At 47.0% G+C, this 23,584-nt stretch overlaps 1 protein-coding gene across 2 annotated transcripts in view; it reads right to left on the bottom strand.

Moving 5' to 3' along the window:
• Positions 1–1,765: 1,765 nt before the first annotated feature.
• Positions 1,766–23,584, bottom strand: part of LOC129868927 (leucine-rich repeat transmembrane protein FLRT1-like) — a 32,985-nt gene continuing 11,166 nt past the window's right edge. The window contains exons 1-3 of one of the 2 annotated variants that reach the window (XM_055943273.1): positions 16,163–17,680; positions 13,114–13,934; positions 1,766–7,664 (exon numbers count right to left, since the gene is read on the bottom strand). In XM_055943273.1, coding sequence (XP_055799248.1) covers positions 5,336–7,417 — 2,082 coding nt within the window. In that variant the 5' untranslated portion in view covers positions 7,418–7,664; positions 13,114–13,934; positions 16,163–17,680 and the 3' untranslated portion in view covers positions 1,766–5,335. Of the gene's footprint in view, positions 7,665–13,113; positions 13,935–16,162; positions 17,681–23,584 lie in introns of those variants that run through there. The other variant, XM_055943272.1, reaches the window with a different exon arrangement.

Genomic DNA, 23,584 nt, shown 5'->3' with positions numbered 1-23,584 from the left:
CAGGGAAGGTTGTGGATAGGGGTGGGGGGGGGGGGGGGGGGGGGGAGTCAGTTTGTGTGGCGGAGGCATCGATTGATTTATTCCGGCTGTATCGATCAACCGACAGCCCTGTCCCGTGAAGGAAAGCACGAGGATTAAGGCACTGGCTTGTGTAATAAATGGGGTTCCTGGAGTGGGGAGAGAGGGGCTGGCACTAAATCAGTGTGGTGTTGAGCATCCACATGGGCCCAAGACACATGAACTAGGTACAACAAGGTGTGTTTGGGTGTGTGTGCTTAGGCAGTAGCAATAAGCTGTCTAAATCAGTGTGCAGTCAGAGCAGGCAACAGCAGTTGCTTCCCAATGAGTCAGTCCCCATGCAGACTGCCTGCTTGTGCCGGGTGGCCTTAACCCACAATAGAGACAAACACACAGCTGATTGCATGCTTATTATGACAATCGCATTTGATGCGGTTAAGAACTTGTACCTGAACTTCTTTACACCTAATTGGCTGCATTGTATGTAAGAATCAAACAGAATGATATATCTTAATTCAATCCACAATGACTATCGTAATATGATTTGTAATGTAATTAGTTGGCGGGCTCCGTTACTTTTCCAGGGCTAGGGCTCGAAGTCGAGTCCGTTGGGCTTTGAGCAGAATGACATTGGATTGACTGATTGATTTATGTATGTCAAATGAAGGACGAACACAGACAGAGAAGTTCCATGCAGAGCGAGAGAGGGAAAGAGGGGAATCACGGATGGGTGGACGGATGAAGCAGAGGCAGTGGATTAGGGTGGTGGGGTATAGAAAGAGACAGAGACAAATGGAGTGTGAGAGACACGAGGGAAAGAAACTCAGACTCATGCCTGCTGACCTCACCTCTACTCTCAGCTAATCAATACAGGGGGGATGGGGGGGTGAGGTAAAGGGGAGGGCTGTTTGTGTCACTCCCAATAAAGATCGAAATACAGTGACATTGTGCTCGCCCGTCTCACCCCAACCTTGTGACATGTTTCTATTTAATATGGTATCCTGGTAATCCTATGAAAGACAAGAGGCCTGGAGCACTTAGTCTGTCCTCTAGAGGAGGGGGGGATGGTGGACAAATGACTGTTTCCCCGGGCCTACAAGTCTGTTTCCTTCCTTTCCAGTCAAGTGTGTTCATCAAAATGGACTAAATCTACAGGAATGCATACAGTATATGCTAGTGTACATCTCTGCCTGAGATGATAAAATACAAAATGGTTACTTCCTCCTTCGGACAGTTAAACACAGAACCGAGGAAAGAGACATTTATTTCTGAGCTAAATTAGTTCCTTGGAAGGTGCCTACTGTTCTTAGCAGCTTATTGTCCCAGCAGACTAATTCCCTTGTTTTTCACGTTCTTATAGTCAGCAGAATTGCTGTGTTAATGTCCCTTCAGTATTAGGGAGTCCAGTAGCATTTAGACGTAGTTTAAAGACGCTCATAAACAGGCCAGTGAGAACAGGTTAACGTCTGTTCTAGGAGCTGCGTGTGTTTGAACAGAGGAAATCAAGAACAGAGGACCATGAGTAATGGTAATCGTTGTGGGTCTATCAGCTGTGTGTGTGTGTGTGTGTGTGTGTGTGTATTTGCCTGTGGGATATGAGGGGGCAGAAGCAGTGGAAATCAAAACATCTATACCACAGCTAACAGAGCTTGGCTTCTGTTGAGAACAACTGTGCTAGGTAGACAACTTTAATGAGGAACAGGTACACACACACACACACACACAAACCGGGCTCTGGACTCCACAAGGCTTTGCACATCTCCTTTATTCACATAGAAAAGAGACATCTTTATACAAAATAGTTAATTGTTCCTCAGTATAACACAGAGTCCAACAAAGGAGGATGTTTCAACAGCAGCAACCTACAAAAAGTACACAGGAAAAATATGGAAGGGCAGACCAAAAGAAAGAAAGAACAGAACACACACTACTGATAACAGTCAAATAATTCCTTGCTCTGATTCTTAAACCATCAAACCACAGACCCATGTGTTAGTTGGCGCCTGAAACCTGGATCCACTCAGCATACCAAAGGCATCCACCTCCTGTGTGGGTTGGGTGATGGGCACTCCACGAAGGGAAGGGGCATGAAGAGGGCGCGCTGAATGTGGATTTAAATGTGCAATAAAGGATGATAATGATGATAAATGATGAGAGCACCATTTCACCCGGAAAGCTTAAAAAAAAGTGTGCTGGGTGACGACTCCCAAGCTGACCCCGTTTGCGCTCTATGTTATTGTGCGGTTCTCATCGGTCTGAGCACAGACAGAAGAAGTATATTCTTTTGACAGAAACACCGACTCGGCAAACAAGGTCTTTCTGTGAAGCTAGAGCAAGGGGAGGAGACGTCTGTGTTAATGGGCTGCAGGTGGAACTACTGCTACTCTGATTCGTCAGGAGACACACGATCTGACACACACACACACACACACACACACACACACACACACACACACACACACACACACACACACACACACACACACACACACACACACACACACACACACACACACACACACACACACACACACACACACATACAGTACACACACACACACAGTACACACACACACAAACCAACTGCTGGTCCAGTCAGCAGGAGCAGTCAAATATGCAGATGGTCAAAATAACTAAACAAAATGACCGCAAGTGCTGCCTGCTCTTACGGCGATGCACACAATCTGCATACCTACTAAGGCTCTGTGTAGCTCAGTTGGTAGAGCATGGTGCTTGCAACACCATGGTTGAGGGTTTGATTCCCACAGGGGACCAATATGAAAATGTATAAAAGTGTCAGCTAAAATGGAAATGGTACTTTCTCTCTCTCAATTTTGCCCAAACACACACATCTAGGCATGCAAGCTCAACTAGGAACAATATTTGCACACCAAAGAAATGCAATGTGTTTTATAGGAGAGTGGTGGAGTAATAGAGGCGACTGGGAATTAACAGTGAAACATGCAGGCCTGGTTTCTGTATGTAAGCTGGTTACCTGTGATATGATTCTTCCCCTCACTAATACCCCAATGTGTGGTTACTTTCAGATCAGGAAAACAATATTTAAATAGTTCTTTGTACTCATGAGGTGAAATGGCGACATTGTTGCTGTAATGTGATCGATTCAACTTTAATTGTGACTCCTCTGCAAGAATGGATTTCTAAGCAGGTGTACACTTAACATGGACACTATCACAAAAAATTGTAGGCTCAGTATTTTTGTTTTTCCTGTAGAGATGGGTGTGGATGGTATCTTAAAGTGGAAATGAGTGATTGTCATGTTAACAGCATAAAATTAATAACATTAAATTGCTATAATTTCTATCAACATTTTCCAAAATATGAACCTGCCACCAACAGTGTTGGTTGTTCCAGTTTCACATTTTGTATTTAAAATAAAATGAACACTCCTCAGACATATTGTCTGACAGTCAGCCTACTATGAAATTCTATCAGACAGAACAGCCAAGGAAACACGATTTGTTTCCACCTTGGAAACAGTAAAGTGATAAACAAGCAATGGAAAATATTACAGCAATGTGGAGTAGCAGGGTATGACAAATAGGTTTATGCACGGATGAACTCCGTCGTTCCAGAGCCATCATTTCTGTGCCGTCTTCTGCATTTGAATGTGTCTCTCGCTTTTCCTCTGTGTCTCTCAAGGTCTATTTCTCTGCCCCTCTCCCTCCCTGTTACGTTACTGTAAGTGCTGATTCATTTACATTTGTAGTGCTACTTGGAAGGAGAAGTGGACTGAGTTGAGGACTATCACTAGTGCCTACACAAAATAAAATAGAACTCACCCCACTGTCGTCTCACCCCCACCTCAGATCCTCCACCTCCCTCGCCCCCTCCCACAGTGCAGGTCCACAGTGTTACGGTTTTGATCATCTACCTGATATATCTCGCTGTTTACACACTCATTTTCCCGATTCACATTTACATGACTGCTGTGTCTGTCCACAGGATGCTCCACAGAAGTCCTCTGCCCCGTTGGGAATAAGCCCACTGGGGAACAACACAGAATGCCATCTAGTGAGGGAGGCTCCCCTTCTCACCCGATTACCACCACCTTCTAAGGTAACTGGATAAGTACACAGGCACAAGAGGGAGAATGGAGGTTGGACTCGTATGTTGCAAAGGAGTGATTTGAGAATGGGGGGGGGGCTCTATTATTAACCAACTTCTGTATTGTAATCGGACAATGTCTCTTTTGCTTCAGATATTTTAATTAAAAAGAGGTGTACATAAACATTCAAGCTGGTGCAGTCAAGAAAATGTTAACCATCAGTTGGACCTCAGGAGGTGTTTTGTATCTTCTTCTTGCTCAAAAAAAGAAAGAAGGAGTAACTTCCCCATCACAAAAGTCATGGTCCAGTGTGAGTCACCACCCCCCCCCCCCCCCAAAAAAAATCACAAAAAACAAAACCAATAAATAAGGGTAGCAGTGAGGGACTGATCAAATAAACAAGCAGGGAACAATGACTTCTCCAAACACAGTCCAGTGGATGTCTATCTAAGTAAAGTGTCTACAAGCCTGGGCTGCATTGAATTCAATGCATTGTTCCGTTATAGAACCTTGGGAAAGTCATCAAGGATATCATCAAGGACCCTCACCCCTGACAAGACCCTCACCCCTGACAAGACCCTCACCCTGTGGAACCACTGGATCAGGCCACAACTAGTCTGCTTTAAGACAAGCGGTTATGTGGGCTGTTTGAAAGAGAACTATTCACAGCTTTACAGAGCCTTGTCTTCAGGTAACTGATAGGACAAACTGGGCACATCAGGATAGTTGAGGCATTTAAACAGATGAGACAAGAGGGCAAAATATGGCCAGTGGGCAAGTGATGCGTATCTAAGAAGTTTGTCTCTCTGACTCTTTTCAGGACTTGTTAACCTTATATCTTGGTGTCTCATGTGGCTTGCCAAACATAAGCCCTGGAATGGAACTGTACTGTAAGTGAAAATATCCTGCCGTTTCAACACAGACTGCACATTCTTCTCACTTGTCTCACTGAGAGAGGGAGCAGTGATGGAAAACATCCACTGATCATTACTAAGGGTGTGAAGAAGCAGTCTGTATCAACACCTGTAATGGGCCGTTGGTTGGCTCCTGCTGCTGTGTACCAGCTAGCTGTTTCCTGCAGGCATCCCAGCCAATTATTCAAATAGTGTCAGTGCAGTGAACAGCTGGCTTAGCTGGAATGGGAGACTAGAAGAGGAAGGCACAGAGTGGTTCTTCAGAAGAACCCATGCGGACAAAATACAGTATCCATACAGTACATCTAGAACAGTGTGGAACGGGCCAGGTCTATCACGTGTAACAGTAGTCTATATCTGGGATCCCTCTTTCTCTATAGCCACGGTTGGTGCCATACCCTGCATTGGACACTTGGTGGGCACCTTTGTAGAGGCCGGTGCCATTGGAGGGGAATATAGTGTGGATGATGTAATCCTCCCGGAGGGGCTTGGGCGGCTGGTGGGTAACCATGGGCGTCATCTGGAACCCTGGGCCTCGGATCTCCAGGATGGTGGTGTCCTTCTTTGTGCCTGACTCAATGTAGTCATCGTAGTGCTTGCTCTTTCTGGAGCTGCCACGGCTGTATTGATCACGAGAAGACAGGCGTCCGGCCCGATGCCCGTACCAGCAGAAGATGGCGAATATGAGGGCCAGAGAAACAATGACAGTAGCTCCACCAATGATCCCAGCCAGAGGCAGAGTAGCCATGTGTTCAGGGTCCTGGTTATCCTCCTGGCCAACATCTGGCTGACTGGGATCTGACGTCTCAGCTTTAGCGCACACTGGAGCTTCATCTGAGTCAGTGTCTCCGCCTGCCATGGCTCCTTTACCCCCGGAGCTGGCCGCCAGGGGCACCATGCAGATGATGTAGCTGGAGTGGGGGTGCAGGGAGGTGAGCAGGTACTCTCTGCGGTCTCCTCTCACCAGGGTCTCTGTGATGGAGCCCATGGCAGCGCTGGTGCCCAGCCGCAGCCAGCTGAGTCTGAAGGAGGAGGTGGGCTGGGCCACACTCCAGGTGACACGAATGCTGTCGTGGGCCAGGGGCTTGACATTCAGAGCCAGGCTCTTACCCACTCCACTGCTACCCAGGGTGTAGTCTAGACCAGAGTCTGGTAGCCCCAGGCCGGGCCGCTTGGAGCGCAGGGTGAAAAGAGAGCCCTGTGGAGGGGAAAGGGTGGTGGAGCTAGCGACAACTCCTCCTACTCCACCCACTCTGTCTCTGGTCCCACTGCCTGTGGCTCCAGCCCCGGCCCCGGCAGGCACTACCCCTGTGACTTCACACTCCTCCATCTGGCTGGTCAGGTCCTTGAGGGTCATGTCTCTAACCTTTTCTGGTGCCTGGCAGGTAAGGCCCCTCACCGTGATGGAGTTACCCCTAGCGTGCAGCCAGTCATGTAGCCAGCGCAGGTTACAGCCACAGTGCCAGGGATTCCCCCGCACCAGCAGTTGTCCCAGGCTGTCCAGGTCTTTGAACAGGCCCCGAGGCAGGGTGGTCAGGTTGTTGCCAGACAGGTCTAGTCTCTGGAGCCTCCTCATGCCGTCCAAGGAGCCACGGGGCATGTGGATCAGAGCATTGTCCTGCAGGGAGAGACGTTGCAAGTGGGTGCTGGGCAGGTTGAGTGGCGGGGTCAGGAGGGAGTTACGCACCAGGGAAAGCTCCGTCAGGTTGGAGAGGCGGGAGAAGGTGTCGTCTGCGATGCGCTGATTGGCCAGGAGGTTTCCGTCCAGGACGAGACGTCGCAGGGAGGAGAGGCCGCGGAAGGCGTGGGTGGGGATGGTGGAGATGCGGTTGTCGTCCAGCCTCAGCTCCTCCAGAGAGGCCGGGAGCCCAGAGGGGATGCTGGACAGGTGGTTGCGAGACAGAAAGAGCAGACGCAGCCGCGGGTTGTCAACGAAGGCCTTGTCTTCGATGCTGACGGTGGAGACAGAGTTGTCGTCCAGGTGCAATTTCTCCAGCAGTGGCATGCGGGCCAGGGTGGCGCGGGGAAGCGTACGGATGTTGTTGTCCTGCAGGTGCAGCTCCCGGAGGGAAGGGGGCAGGTGCATGGGGAAGTCATCCAGCTCGTTATCGTACAGGTAGACCACTCGGACGGTTAGGTGCCGCTCCAGGGAGGTGGGAAGCCCGGCGTTGTCTATGTGGTTGTTCTGAAGGTAGAGCACAGTGGCAGAGGGGGGCAGAGGGGGGATAGAGCTGAGGCCCCGGTCGTTGCAGTAGATGAAGTCCTCGTCACATCGGCACACTGAGGGGCACACCAAGTCTTCCTCCTCATCGTACCCTGTGGCTGCAGCAACCTCCAGCACCTCGCCCAACAGAGTCAGGCAGAGCATCAGCAGGAACAGCCAATCACGCAGCTCGGCCACTCCCTCCGGCGCCATGGTGCTGATAATCAACTTCCCTTCCTCTCGGTCTCAACTTCCCTTCCTCTCGGTCTCAACTTCCCTTCCTCTCGGTCTCAACTTCCCTTCCTCTCGGTCTCAACTTCCCTTCCTCTTGGTCTCAACTTCCCTTCCTCTCGGTCTCAACTTCCCTTCCTCTCGGTCTCAACTTCCCTTCCTCTCGGTGTCAACGTCTTAGCTCCTTGAATCCTAACGATGATCTCAAATCAGGCCGGCTCCTTCAGCCCTAGAAAGAATGAAAAGGAGACAGGTTTTAGTTAACAATCCGCTCAAGTGACCAGATTACTAAGAAGGTTTCATTGAAATTCCAAAATCACTTCAAATTGCCAGGATATAACAAGCTTGACAATGTACCCTTATTTAATTCTGCCTAAACCATATCCAACAAATGATTCATGGTCACATGGAAATTGAACTGCTGCAGTATACTAATCCCTTTTAATATCTCGACTTCAATCCCCTTGTCATGGTGAAGTGGCAGTATTGTAATCTGCTTCCAGCAGGAGTTGGAGGAGAGTATTTTTCTTGAAATCAATTTCAGTAAAAGACACAATGAAATATATCAAATATATCAAATCATTTTGAGAAATTGAGTCAGACAGTAAAGGGAAATTACAGCACAATCTATACAGTTTTGTGATCTGTCTACTGAAAGAACCGGGCCTGGTTAAATCCAATAACTAGGGCCTGTTATTGCTGGTCTGACCACATGTTCAGGGACATCTCCTGGCCCTATAACATACACAATAGTGTATTTGTTTGAATTCTCCCAGAGCGCACTGTCCAAGCAGTCTGTGTAAACAGAACATCTCACAGTTTTTACATGAACTATTCCATGTGTGTGTGTGTGTGTGTGTGTGTGTGTGTGTGTGTGTGTGTGTGTGTGTGTGTGTGTGTGTGTGTGTGTGTGTGTGTGTATATAAGCATGAGTGTACAGTATGTGTTTGTGGCAGTGTAGAGCGAGTCACTGTGTATATTTTTGAGTCTGAGCAGCTGTGCAAATAAGCCTGTCAAACAGAGTGTATTTGGGTCAGTCCCTTTAAAGGCAAGATTGATTGATGTGGCAGAGAGAGTGGGAGGGATTAGGGGAACATATTGAGTTGTGATTGGGTGGATTAAGCAAGCGTCAGAAAGAATGGCACATAGATAAACTATCTTAAGCACTTCCTACATTAGTTTGTTCATTCCATGGTTACTCATTTGGCTTATGCTTTCAGGGCTGGTCCAATCCACAGACAATTACCTAATTTACAGCTAGGGTACAGATGCATTAAGGTTGTGAGAGACTGTGTGTGTGTCTGTGTATAATTGTAGGGGTACAAGCTGTGTGGCAGTGTACAGTCACAGATGTCTATAGACGTGTGTGAGCATGAGCCAAGCTGTACAAGACACGTACTGCATGTGTCCCCACACGTTGCTGCAGTCAAAGTTACAGTCATCTGTATTCGGGAGACGTCAGGCAATGTGGGGCTGCGTGAAGGGAATGGGGAGGGTGTTTGTGTGGAAATGGGCTGGCCAGACAGGCAGTCGCCTAAGGCAGGGTACAGTACACAAAACAGCCCCACACTTTCCAATACTGGAACTGGAGCAAGATGGAGAGGACAGCCGGATCAATTTACATAGAGAGATCGAGAGAGACAGAGGGAGAGAGAGACAGAGAGGAGGGTGAGAGAGAACGGGAGAGACAGAGGAGGGAGAGAGAGAGACAGAGAGGAGGGAGAGAGAGAAAAAGAGAGACAGAGAGGAGGGAGAGAACAAGAGAGACAGAGAGAACGAGAGAGACAGAGAGAACGAGAGAGACAGAGAGGAGGGAGAGAGAACAAGAGAGACAGAGAGGAGGGAGAGAGAGAACGAGAGAGACAGAGGAGGGAGAGAGAGAGAGAGAGAGAGAGGAGGGAGAGAGACAGAGAGGAGGGAAAGAGAGAACGAGAGAGACAGAGAGGAGGGATAGAGAGAGAGACAGAGGAAGGAGAGAGAGACAGAGGAAGGAGAGAGAGACAGACAGAAAAAGGAGAGATAGGAGAGAGAGAGAAACAGACACATAGAGGAGGGAGAGAGGAGGGAGACAGGGAGAGAAAGAGAGACATAGGAGAGAGAGAGAGAGAGAGCAGTTCTAGAATAAGCGCATTGACTGTTGCTATCTTCACCATGATATCCCCCACAGAAACCATATCTAGCAGCACTGACATCCACATATTCATAATAAGGAAAATCTGGGAATGATAACCAAAGACGATGGCAGTGTATCGGGAAATCCCCTCGGTTGATGGCAGAGTGGAGATAATACTGGCACGAAGCTTATCTTACATGTCCATGTCCTTGAATCTAATTTCAAATTTAGGGATTGGTGCAGAGGAAGGCGTGATGCAAACAAGAGATGGCCAAGGTGATGAAGGAAATAAATCAATCAAAGGATGGTCAAAATAGAGGAGGCTGAGAAGAAAAAAACATTCCCCATATACTTTTGCTATGCTACAATTTGGCCCGATTCAGTCATCCTTGTACTATCAACTCTCCAACATGTAATGCCCGTAGATTATTGTTTGTATGTATCTCAATATAGGATGAATGAACCATTCTGCAAGGCCTTGTCTTTGGCAGTAATTTACAGTGTATATAGTATTTTCTGTGAGAGAGAAACTATTAGAACCCCATTGATTGTGCTTGAGTCAGCAGAGTCCAATCGGTGAGCTTCATTGCTTGTCTGGAACAGACCCTAGGCCTCTTCAGTGTCATTAGCTCTGAACTGATGTTACTGCTAGTAAATCTGAATCAGCTGCCTTCAAAAGGTCCTGTAGTCTACAAACGAACGTGGCTCTACAAAAACACATGATTGTATTAAATACATTTAAAATATATCATTATTAATGGCTTGGAAGATGCACACATCAATTTATAAATAATGACATGAAGGTATCTAATCCACTCTATTTATAAATTCAGAGCAGAGGCTTAAAATGAAAGTACCGTGCAGACCGTACTGTTACCATATCTTACATTTCATCTGAATACTGTCAACTTAGGGCCAAATCCTAACATGAGATACGCACATTCAACTTTAAGTCAAATCTCCCAGTGACAGTACTACATGATTTCTGTGAACGTTTCAGTAACAGCCGTGAATGTTAGGTTAGAATGTTACCCATGAGTCATTGAGGTTAAGTGCCTTGATGTGAGCACTACACTACTATGCATGTTACACCTGGGATCTGAGACAGCATCCATCTTGTGGCTAGTCCATTTCCCTACCCACGCTGCTGCTGCTGTTACTACTGTCGCTGCTGCCGCTCTATGAATTCATTTGGCTCCGTGTCTCTTCCCCAGGAACCCCAGATTAAAAGTAAATCCTGTAAGCATTAACAGAGGAGTCGTGGCCCCCCCTGCAGCAAAATGCTGCCGCATGGAGTGGAGGGCCACTGACACATGAGCAGAGACGAATAGCAAATACATCAGATTATATAAAATAGGAATATATGAATATGAAATGGTGCATATGATTTTCTGGTGTTGACGATTTCAGTGAATTCCTGACTGTGATATGTCCAGGTTGGCTGTTAGATCTGAAAGAGGTACTACATCATCATGGACGTTTTGCCATGTTAGCACTTCACTCTCTCTGTTATTGCATTTCCCAGCCAGACTAGAAGTACTGTAGTGGATACACACACGACCTGCTATAGATTCAACTAGCTTATAAGGCAATACTGCACAAACAAGGGTTTTTAGAAAACTCAATGTCTCTGCATTAACTTTTTTTTATCCACTTATGTTATTTGGCAATTACAGGAAAGACTAGATTTAAAACTCTCAAATTCTCTCTCTCTCTCTGACTCTATATCTCTCTCTCTGACTCTATATCTCTCTCTCTGACTCTATATCTCTCTGACTCTATATCTCTCTCTCTGACTCTATATCTCTCTCTCTGACTCTATATCTCTCTCTCTGACTCTATATCTCTCTGACTCTATATCTCTCTCTCTGACTCTATATCTCTCTTTCCGTCTCGCATACTTCTATTCCGGGAGTACATTTTTTATTAGTTGAGTTGTCAACACGTTTAACCAAAGTAGAAATTAAAAGCAGAGAATACCCATTAATAAATCAAATCCACGATTTAGGTTTCAGGATGGGGACGGGGGGGGGTTAGCTAACACTGGGTAATGGTCGGATGGGGGCAGAATATATCTTTTAGATGGATTACTGTACATGAAATAGTTTTATGCTGCCGTCACTCTGACCCTGCTTCTCAGTTTGAGCATGGTGGTTTGGAGCGGTTGAAATGGACGTGCAGAGGCCAGGCAGAACCAGCTTGTATCATCTGTTGAGGCTATAAGCCACCCCCCCCTCCCCCCCTCCTGCTCATCCTCCCTCCCCATCTCTGTTGGCATACAGTACACTGCCCAATTTAGAGATAAAATAGACATACAAATTACACAGGAGATGACCTGTGTGTATGTCATAGGCTGGCGGGAGGAACTATAGCAGGACGGGCTCATTGTAATGGATGGAATGGACTCAATGGAACGGTATCAAACACATCAAACACATGGAAACCACATGTTTTACTCCATTCCATTATTTCCATTCCAGTCATTACAATGAGCCTGTCCTCCTATAAGTCCTCCTGCAAGCCTCCACTGTATGTCTACATCTGCATGCACATATTTGCCGTTGTTTATGCATGTGTGGGGAGGATTCAAGCCAATGTTCTAATGTGCAATATAAAGAGAGAGGTTTGTGTAACATGTCTAAGTGAAGACACCGTCTCTCTCTCTTTCCTTTCCTCCCTCTCTTTCTCCCTCTGCCTTCCTTGTCACACTCCTCTCCTGCACGTGCCCTGCGTGAGCAATGAGGTGGCTGATTGAGTCACAATTTCTCCCTGGTTCTCACTCTCTCTCTCGCTCTCTCTCCCTCTGTTTCAGCATGCTTCCCTGTTTCACAACCTCTCTTCCCTCTCTCCCCTACGCTTGCTATTTCCACCGTTCCCTCTTCCTCTCCCTACACTTCTACGTATTTATATCAAAACATGTCTTAATCCTTCATTCTCTCTGTTTTATGAGTAAGTCGCTCTTTTTATCGCCTACTCCTCGTCTTCCTTTGATTCTTCCATTTCATCTGTCCCTCTTCCTCTCTCTGCATATTTCTATGCATCCTTTGGTGTGTGACCAGTGCACTACTCGCTCCTCTCTTCCCGTACCTCTCTCTCTCTCTTTTTCTCTCTCCCTCTCGTTCTGTCTCTCTCTCTGGTCTACGGCGGTGCTTCTTTAATCCTGTCTTACTGTCCGTTTCTCCTTCAGCTGATGAATACCTTAAAGAGAAAAAGCATGGAAATCCTCTCTCTGACAAACCCTCTCTCTGACAAACCCTCTCTCTGACAAACCCTCTCTCTGACAAACCCTCTCTCTGACAAACCCTCCCAATAAACAAATGCTGGATAATAACCTTCAGCATTTCTTCCAGTCCCGTACACTAATTATTATTGCACCAATCAGGAAACCACAACACAATTCATCAATCTGTTAGCCTATTACAGGCTGATGTGCTATCTAAATGTGTTACCTTGAATAAAAAAGGCCCTTTGTGTTGTAAATTACGCAGATTTGTGGTAGGGAGAAAGTGCTAATTAAATCCGTGGCTAATTGTTAGTGGAGATGATGTGAACACAGCTCTCTCACCTTGTCTTGTCCAAGCTGGAGCTGTGAGTCTGTCTCCCCTGGAGCCTGTGGGTCCTGGTGCAGTGGATAAATAGATACAGCACACCTCCAGGATTCAGACTGCTCCCAGGCAGCCCTACGGTACACTTGCCTTAGGCCTTGGTGTGGGCTTGGATTTTCCCAAGAAAAAAATCCTTCAGAGAAAATGCTGCTGGCTGTGGGAGTAACAGAGTGCACTCTATCTCAGTAGAGCCCTCGCTTCGAATCCCGGAATGTCTGATCTCAAAGCCATATCCCAATCGGAGCGGAGTCCACATCATCTTATCCGTTTCCCTCTCAGAGCTGGGCAGAATGGGATGGAATATATTTAGGAGACTGAATATTTCCACTGATCTAAAAAGAATAAAAGTAGGTTTAGCCTAAGATCCTGCTATTCTATTCTATTCTATTCTATTATATTCTATTCTATGCCTCAGTTCCTTTACCAAAACTGAATCCCACCAAATATATTAGTCTTCTAGGAGACAGAAAAGTGTTCTTGAACAAACAACATTGCGAGCATTAAACCGTGTCAACCATTATTAGGCTTTGGTGTTTGAAAAGAATGAACTGAGGCCAATCATAAGACATGATACTCAGTCCCATTCAAAGACTCGGTATCTTCATGCCGACTCCAGCCTTGCTTCTTTGAGGGTAGCGTTCTTGAAACTTTTGAAAATCTTTTGTTCTGACGTCAGTAGAGACAGATTCCTCTCTGTGTTGATCAGAGGGGATGAAATCCCTCTCCAGTCACACCTGTCGCTTGGTGCTCCGCTGTAGCCTCAGCCTTTCACAGTTACTCTCTGTGAAGGAAAGAGAAAGAGCCATGTGTGAGGGCGTGGCACAACCATATCATATAAATACAGTAACAATGGCGTACAGTCATGATAAATAACACTTGAACTTGATGAAAGGGTCACAGGTTATAATGTTTATCGTGACAACATGATGTGTCGCTGTGATTAATGAATGATGAAAAGCAGAACGAGCTGCCGCATCAATCTGAATAAATACTATGGAATAATTTGACCATCTATCCATCCATTCATGAATCAATATGTACAGTATCTATCAGTTGTATTTAAAGCAGGGTTGGGGTCAATTTGAATTGTCAGTCAATTCAGAAGTAAACTACAATTCCAATTGAATAATTGGGGGAAAAAAGACATATATTGTCAGTGGTTTCTCAATAAACTGAAAAGGATTCATTTAAAACGATTTAAGTTTTAAGTTCACTTCCAGAGTTGAGTGTTTCGAATTGGAATTGACCCCAACCGTGATTGACAGTGTAAACTCTCCAGGTGTCCGTTATAACACCCTCTAATAATACCACATACAGAGCTCTGGAGGATTGATGTGAGAGCAGAAACAGCCGGGATACAACAACAATCAGAATCTCATCACATAGGTATGTCCTTTATGCTTCAGGGATTTAGTAGAACGTAAATGCACATCATACACCTTTTTATACGTTCAACAGCATTTAGCCTGCGCACCTATGGGTCATGCTGGGTGAGGAACGATGAGCACGTTGGAGGATTAACATTCAAATGTATGCAAAATGTAGACCCCGTGTCTCACATTGGACTGTCGTGATGTGTGAGAAAAACAGCTGTGATAACACCCTTCCTAAGCAGTGGGAAGTATGAGAGAGACCTTGCTGAAGTGTGAATAACATTCACATATGGGTGTGTGAAATCTCTGTGTGAATAATACTACATTTATGTAGGGTTATAGCTGTGTGTGTGTGTGTGTGTGTGTGCGCGTGTGCGCGTGCGTGCGGCTCAGTGTGTTCCTCCCTCCTAGCTCTTTAACTATTCTGTACACACCATCACCTCATCTCTGCCTCTCAATTTATCATTTAGTGAGGGATGGGGAGATGGAGGTGGGAAGAGAGAGGGAGAGGGAGATGACAGGGAAGAGAGGAGAGGAGGGGAGGGGTCATGAACTCATTGGAGAATAGGTTGGAAGCAGGAATTACTGTCAGCCTTGAGCAACGGTTCAATTAGGCTGAACTCAACGAGTGACGGGGAAGGGACACTGGTCAATCCTAAGGAGAACCCAAGCATGCTCAAACACAAACCCTCCCCAACACGTATGGCCGTGTGTGTGTGTGTGTGTGTGTGTGTGTGTGTGTGTGTGTGTGTGTGTGTGTGTGTGTGTGTGTGTGTGTGTGTGTGTGTGTGTGTGTGTGTGTGTGTGTGTGTGTGTGTGTGTGTGTGTGTGTGTGTGTGTGTAAGGGTATTATGAATGTGATTTTGAGGATTATTGCTTTTGTATTTGTTGAGCGTGTGTGTGTGTGTGATTGTGTGTGTGTGTGTGTGCTCGGAATGTGTGATCAGATACGGTGTACGCTTGCATCTTTTGTCCCACGTGGGTCTTCTGCAGCTTCATGTGATTTGTGAATGCATGAATGTGATAATGTTGTGATCGGCTGAATTAGGCCATCTGTCAGCATATGAATTATGGGTATGATGTGTGGGTACTGGATGCAGAACAGCCACCAAGAGACTGCCAACAGTCCCCAGTCAGCAGTCAAATGTGAAGATGAGCCGGTTGTATTGCTCTGTGTTTATTAGCTTATTCTATTATTAAAATTGCATTGAAGCATCACAGCCCTTTTCCCTTCTGCCGGCCTTCCTCTTCCACTCTTTCCATTTTGTCTTTTATTGTTCCCAAAGGTATTAGAGAAAGGAAAATACTGTTTTGTCAAAGATGTGTCGAGTACATAAACGTAGAATACAATACAGTGTGTGTCCGTTTGTTAGTCACTCTGATTTAACGTGAATCAGTCACTGGAGACGGCGGAGACGCAGTAACCTGAAATGATTGGACACACACATACTCTCTCGCACAGACACGGTGCGATGTGACTGGACTTTTAACACTGTGCTGCACATAACATCTATTCACTGGCAGTGGCGAGAGAGAGAGAGAGAGAGAGGGAAGAGAGAGAGAGCGCAGCGGAGTGGGGGAATAACAACAATTATAAATACAGAGTGAAGAGAGAAAGTATGTGAGATTAACTCACATTATCAGATGGCCCCAAACTTTTCTTCTTTCACACCTAGGACAACATTTACAGTAAACTCCTCCTTATTCCCTGTCTCTGTGTCTCTGAGGCTGGGCTCGGCGGGCAGCTGAAAGAGAGTGTTTTCTCTTCCTCCCTCCACTGTAGAGCATCAGTCCTAATAAGAAAGCTTTTAGCACAGTTAATTAAGAGACCCATATGCAGCATGTGATGCTCAATTTACCCTCTCTCATTCTCTCGGTCTCTCTCATTCTCTCAATCTCTCGGTCTCTCTCATTCTCTCGGTCTCTCTCATTCTCTCTCTCTCTCTCTTTCTCTCATTCTCTCGGTCTCTCATTCTCTCGGTCTCTCATTCTCTCTCATACTCTCTCTGTCTCTCTCATTCTCTCTGTCTCTCTCATTCTCTCTGTCTCTCTCATTCTCTCTGTCTCTCTCATTCTCTCTGTCTCTCTCATTCTCTCTGTCTCTCTCATTCGCTCTGTCTCTCTCATTCTCTCAATCTCTCGGTCTCTCTCATTCTCTCGGTCTCTCTCATTCTCTCTCTCTCTCTCTCTCTCTCATTCTCTCATTCTCTCGGTCTCTCATTCTCTCGGTCTCTCATTCTCTCTCATACTCTCTCTGTCTCTCTCATTCTCTCTGTCTCTCTCATTCTCTCTGTCTCTCTCATTCTCTCTGTCTCTCTCATTCTCTCTGTCTCTCTCATTCTCTCTGTCTCTCTCATTCTCGCTGTCTCTCTCATTCTCGCTGTCCCTCATTCTCTCGGTCTCTCTCATTCTCTCTCATTCTCTCTGTCTCTCCCCAGCTCTGCCTCCCTCTAATCTCATTCAAAATCATTCTCTGTGACTCCCTTTCTCCTCATTTGTGGATTTCTCTCCATAAATCTCTCCTTCCATCCCTCTGCTCTGTCTGCAGTCTGGCCTTTCTGTTTCATCTACCCTTTTGTGCCGGTGCCATTTTGAGCCCTTCAGACAGTTCTCTATTCTGCGATCAGCCGTCTCTCTAAATGCTTAACTAGATGAGATTGGACTTGCCTTATTCAGGCGGAGGAGAGAGGGTGAAGAAGAAAGTGGTTGCAGGGGAAATGTGAAAAAACAAAAAAGGAGGGGGAAATATTAAGTGATGAGATAGCGGCAGGAACGCGTTCTTCATCGGAAATACAAATATTGGTGCGAACTGAGCCAAATAGAGTAGCAAGTGAGACTAATGTCAAGAGAAGAGAGACAATATAATGGGGGGGGGGGGTAAAAAAGAGGGACAGAGAATGATGTGGGTGTGTAGGATCAAGGAGGACAGACAGGCCATGTTTTAAAGAATATGAGAGAGGAAGGTAGGAAATGAGAACGGTGACATAGATAGGAGGGTAGAGAATCGGAGGGGGTGATGGAGGGAGAGATTTTTAAACGTTCATCCTTGTGATGGAGCTCTAAGGAATAACATTCTCAGATTCATGATCAGATGCTTCATTATTTCACTGGTCATAAAAGGGCTGTGTGAGCCGTCCCTGGGGGACGAGGACAGGTCACACACACACACACACACACACACACACACACACACACACACACACACACACACACACACACACACACACACACACACACACACACACACACACACACACACACACACACACACACACTGTCCATGTGCCACACGCTAATATAGGGTGCACACAGGGGTGAGCGTACCAGTAAGATTTGTGGTTGAAGAGACCACCCCCCTCTTATAAGGATCAGTGTGTGATAGCTTCGCTCCAAGCATGTGATCAAGTTGCCACGGCTACTTGTTTTTATTTGCTCATTTGGATCCATTAGCTTTTGCAGAAGCAGCAGCTACTCTTATTCTAATCAAATTAGCATTTTACCTCCATTTTACAGGATTGGCTATTCACTAGTTCAGGGCTTCCCAAACTCGGTCCTGCACTCAGCAAACTAATTCAAGAGTATTCATTAACAATCCCTAGATGACGGGTTCAGCTCTTCCTGTCACAGAATATGACTTAAAAGATTCACCATTCACTTTACATGCAGTTGTTTTTCTACCTGTGTAGTACCACTGTAATAACACTATAGCAACAACAATTATCATCAACATGTTCTTACATAAACAGATATGTTGCTAAGTACATGAGAAAAAGGACATTACCAGTCATACATGTAAAGCTGTAAGAATGCATATGGCTGGAAAGTGCACAATCCCCATTTGTCCCTATCTTATGATGTGTAGTGGGAGACAGATGGCAGAGTTGCAGGCAGAAATTGTTTGTGCCCTCAGCTGAGTTTGATCAATTCTGTCTGCTGAGCTCCACTAATCACTGGAGCCTGTCACAGGCACAGACACGCCCCTTTCTCCCCCGAGAGGAAAGATTCTGCTGCCGATCCACATACTGGCACCCCTTCCACACACACACACACACACACACTGTGTGCATCAGTGCACTGACCACCTAACCACATCATCCCTCTATACCCCCTCTTGCACATGGTATAATATCCTCTTCATGTCTCCCCCGTAACAAAACAAATATGGACCACATCCCTCTTCTCTATCCTCAATCTCCTTGTGTTCTTTCTGGATAACACACTCAGATACAAACATGTCCATGACACACTCACACACACACACACTCTCTCTGCCCTTTCTCTCTCCTGCTCTCTGTATCAGTGTAATTGATGCAATGACTGGAAATAAACAGGCAATTTAAGTGCTGGACACCTCACTGCTCTCTCTCTCTCTCTCTACCTCCTCTCTCTACCTCCTCTCTCTCCCTCCTCTCTGCTCCCCCTCTCTCTCCCTCCTCTCTGCTGCACCTCTCTATACCTCCTCTCTGCTCCACCTCTCTCTCCCTCCTCTCTGCTGCCCCTCTCTCTACCTCCTCTCTGCTCCACCTCTCTCTCCCTCCTCTCTGCTGCACCTCTCTCTACCTCCTCTCTGCTGCACCTCGCTCTACCTCCTCTCTGCTCCACCTCTCTCTCCCTCCTCTCTGCTGCACCTCTCTCTACCTCCTCTCTGCTGCACCTCTCTCTACCTCCTCTCTGCTGCACCTCTCTCTACCTCCTCTCTGCTCCACCTCTCTACCTCCTCTCTGCTCCCCCTCTCTCTACCTCCTCTCTGCTCCACCTCTCTCTCCCTCCTCTCTGCTGCACCTCTCTCTACCTCTTCTCTGCTCTCTCTCTCTCTCTCTCTCCTCTCTGCTCCCCCTCTCTCTACCTCCTCACTGCTCTCTCTCTCTCTCTCCTCTCTGCTCCCCCTCTCTCTACCTCCTCTCTGCTCCACCTCTCTCCCTCCTCTCTGCTCCCCCTCTCTCTACCTCCTCTCTGCTCCACCTCTCTCTCCCTCCTCTCTGCTCTCTCTCTCTCCCTCCTCTCTGCTGCACCTCTCTCTACCTCCTCTCTGCTCCACCTCTCTCCCTCCTCTCTGCTCCCCCTCTCTCTCCCTCCTCTCTGCTCCACCTCTCTCTCCCTCCTCTCTGCTCCCCCCTCTCTCCCCCTCCTCTCTGCTCCCCCCCCTCTCTACCTCCTCTCTGCTCCCCCTCTCTCTACCTCCTCACTGCTCTCTCTCTCTCCCTCCTCTCTGCTCCCCCTCTCTCCCTCCTCTCTGCTCCACCTCTCTCTCCCTCCTCTCTGCTCCACCTCTCTCTCCCTCCTCTCTGCTCCACCTCTCTCCCTCCTCTCTGCTCCCCCCTCTCTCCCCTCCTCTCTGCTCCCCCTCTCTCTACCTCCTCTCTGCTCCACCTCTCTCTCCCTTCTCTCTGCTCTCTCTCTCTCTCTCCTCTCTGCTCCCCCTCTCTCTACCTCCTCTCTGCTCCGCCTCTCTCTACCTCCTCTCTGCTCCACCTCTCTCTCCCTCCTCTCTGCTCTCTCTCTCTCCCTCCTCTCTGCTGCACCTCTCTCTACCTCCTCTCTGCTCCACCTCTCTCCCTCCTCTCTGCTCCCCCTCTCTCTCCCTCCTCTCTGCTCCACCTCTCTCTCCCTCCTCTCTGCTCCCCCCTCTCTCCCCCTCCTCTCTGCCTCCTCTCTGCTCCACCTCTCTCTCCCTCCTCTCTGCTCTCTCTCTCTCCCTCCTCTCTGCTGCACCTCTCTCTACCTCCTCTCTGCTCCACCTTTCTCCCTCCTCTCTGCTCCCCCTCTCTCTCCCTCCTCTCTGCTCCACCTCTCTCTCCCTCCTCTCTGCTCCCCCCTCTCTCCCCCTCCTCTCTGCCCCCCCCCCCTCTACCTCCTCTCTGCTCCCCCCTATCTCTGCCTATATGCCTCCTCTCTCCCTCCATTATATAATGCAGGAGTCCCACAGTCACACACAAGTGGAGGAAGGGGGGACAAGGTAGATGCACAGAGAAAACGTGGTGAGGGGGAGAGGGAGAGGGACAGAGGGCGATCAGAGAACACAGGCTAATCTCATCTGTGACTCATATTTGGATGACACCTTTAAATGACATCTTTAAACCCCCCAGGAGGGCAACAGGGTGTCATCCACTAAACCATAGTCGCCACCTCTGTTCCCGGGTTGTTTGATCAATATAGACTCTGTTTTTGGTCAATTCCACATTTGGGAGGGTGTGAAAAATGACATGGCGGCTTTGATTGATGGTGCAGCAAGGTAGAGAGGGAGGAGAGCTGAGTGAGCAGCACTCGGTCTGTGACTTCCATTTAAAAAGTCTCCGCAGTTTGAATGATGGGTCACCCTGTCCTAACCACTCAGCCCAATGAACTGTGCTAGCCTCCAACCTCTGAAAGCCTGCAGGCAGCTAGCTCTGACAACAAAGGCACAAACAACCACCCAGTCTGAGCTAACCAGCCACATCAACCCCACCAACCTCCGAATGCTGAGTCGATGGAGGATGCTCTGCAAGTGTGTGTGTGTGTGTGTCTCTCTCTCTCATCCCAGTTCCCCCTGTTAGTATCACTTCTGTTCAGTCAGACTGCATGAATATTAAAAGGTTGCAGCCCCAGTTATGTGTGCTTCTGAGTTAATAATAAATAGACTCTAATGATTTAATGGGTTCGCATGTTGACACATCCCATAGGCTTTGGGCCACTTGAGCCACCATACTCTACATACACATGCTAATGGAGAAAGAGAATGAGGGATAGAAAGAGACAGCAGAGAGAGAGACAAATGGAAGGAGACGGCAGTAAAGAGAGAAGAGGGGGACATTGGCAGAGTTCCCATTTAATTCTCGAGGTCTTGATCCTCTCTCTCTTTGGCTGAACATCTCTAATGCTGTTTCTTCTACATCGCAGTCTCCACATTCCCACTTGATTTTGAATTTGTCACTCTCCCTCGGTCTCTTCTCTTGTTCCCTTGGCTTTTCCTATTTCTCTCTCAATTGCTTTTCTTTCTGCGGTCCACTCCACCAATCCCCCGCTCTACCTCAACACCCATACAGATGCACACACACTCTCTCTCTGTGTCAACCTTCATCTTGTGGGTCCTTTCCCAAACTGACCACAAGGCAATATTCCATTAGCTATATTGCCTATTTTACAATTGAAAGTGAGTGCAGCTTCCATTGTCTCCCGTTAGCCCTTCAAAAGCTGCTCGTCATAAACCCACTCCCTTAATAACACCGCCACATAGGGCAATAACTTCACTTCCGTGTTGAGACAACTTCCTATGTTTGCCAAGCCAGTATTTCTCGAAAATTCCCTTTTTTCTCTCCTTTCTTTCCAGACGGCGTGTATGCTGGAACAAATCCACACCCATATGGTTCCCTATGAGTGTCCTCCACTGAAGCCTTCTAGTTGTCAGACACTTTGCAAAATTGCATATCAAGAATTCAAGGTGGCACTCTCACAATGCTTCTGTACTATTTCAGTAGAACTGTGAAAAGACGTCTGTTCCTCAGACAACGCCCCCTCCCCTCCCCAGCAAGATGAGTGGCACAGTGACAGGCCTGTATAATACACTCTCATAGATATTCTTTTGATCCACGTTTGGTTTTTACCAATGCGTCACCTGAACCGGACTACACACTGGAACCTTTGTGTTTGAGTATTAACTCTATTCACGGCCTGAGAGCAACAGAAAAGGCAGCAGCCAGACTACCGTAGAAACGCAACAGACTGAGGTAGAAACAATTAGCGGTTAGACGTTTCATTCAGAAGCCTTGTTAAAATTGCACTCTGGCTATACAAGGACAGAGAGAAGAACAAAAAAACAGCCAGGAGACTCAACAAAACTCTATTTGAACCCCAGCACAACTGATGATCGTAGTTCATTTCACAAAGGAGATGACAGAGCCTGAAGCACAGAGAGGACTTCTCAGTGGCAGGAGGCAACTAGGGATGGAGGGAGGGAGAGAGGGATGAACCTGTCCAAGCTGCTGGAGAGACAGGTCTGTGTGCACATGGGCCTGTTTGTACTCGCCACACACACACACACACACACACACACACACACACACACACACACACACACACACACACACACACACACACACACACACACACACACACACACACACACACACACACACACACACACACACACACACACACACACACACACACACACACACACACCTCCCAGTGCAGCTTTCTGGAAGGCCATCCACCTGCACCTGATCCAGTCTCATCTTTACAACAAACCGTATGTGTGTTTAAATGGGACTTATTTAATTCAAGCCTTCCTCTGTTGTTGTGAATGCGGTCTGCTAATGTAATCCAATTAGGTGTGGTCCTCTGCCTTATCTCATTACGTTAAGATCCCCGTGACGGCTCGTCTGCCGCTTAACGCACATCATCCACTAAGACATGATTGATCGAGGGGTTGAATTGAAGGATTGATTGATTGGTCGGTTGATGGAGAAAATGTCCCCATATGGCTAGTAAAACACAAGTATGGGTTTAATTTCTTTAGAGTTCAGATGAAGGGCATCATTTGAGGTAATCCACACACAGACGTCTCAGGGGCGCTATAAAACAGCTGGGACTGGCTGTGGGCTCAGTTACCTCTGAATATCTCTTTAGTCTACACTCAGTCTCCTGTCAAATCCTCAAACTGTGGCTCAGAACGGGTCTCTCTGGAAAATGGTAGAGAAATAACCAGCTATATAGGGTAACCGGTACAGAGGTGGCACCACAGTTTCAAAAGTGTTGTGGCAAAATTTGGAAGTGTCTTTTTTGTGGCCTGGAGTTTTTCCTGATCTCGTGACCTGGTAAGGTAAAACTCTGGGTCCTATTCGTATGCTATGACAAAATATTATTAGTATCGATAGCTTCCCTTTTTATCTGTGTTGTGACTATGGGGCTGAGGTTTTTCTTGTTGGGTCATGTGAATTGGAAACACTTCTGGCCTAACGTGGATCAAGCCCTTTCAAACTACCTCAAACCTTGTTAATATTCATTCTGAATCTGATATAGATATATAAAAAAGCCAAAGACAACTTCAATGGAGAACATATACTCTGTAGTTTTGTGAACT

The sequence above is a fragment of the Salvelinus fontinalis genome, chromosome 13 (genome assembly GCF_029448725.1).
Source record: "Salvelinus fontinalis isolate EN_2023a chromosome 13, ASM2944872v1, whole genome shotgun sequence".
Lineage (NCBI taxonomy): Eukaryota > Metazoa > Chordata > Actinopteri > Salmoniformes > Salmonidae > Salvelinus > Salvelinus fontinalis.
The sequence above is the reverse complement of the archived record's forward strand: the minus strand, read 5'-3'. Positions and strand labels throughout refer to the sequence as shown.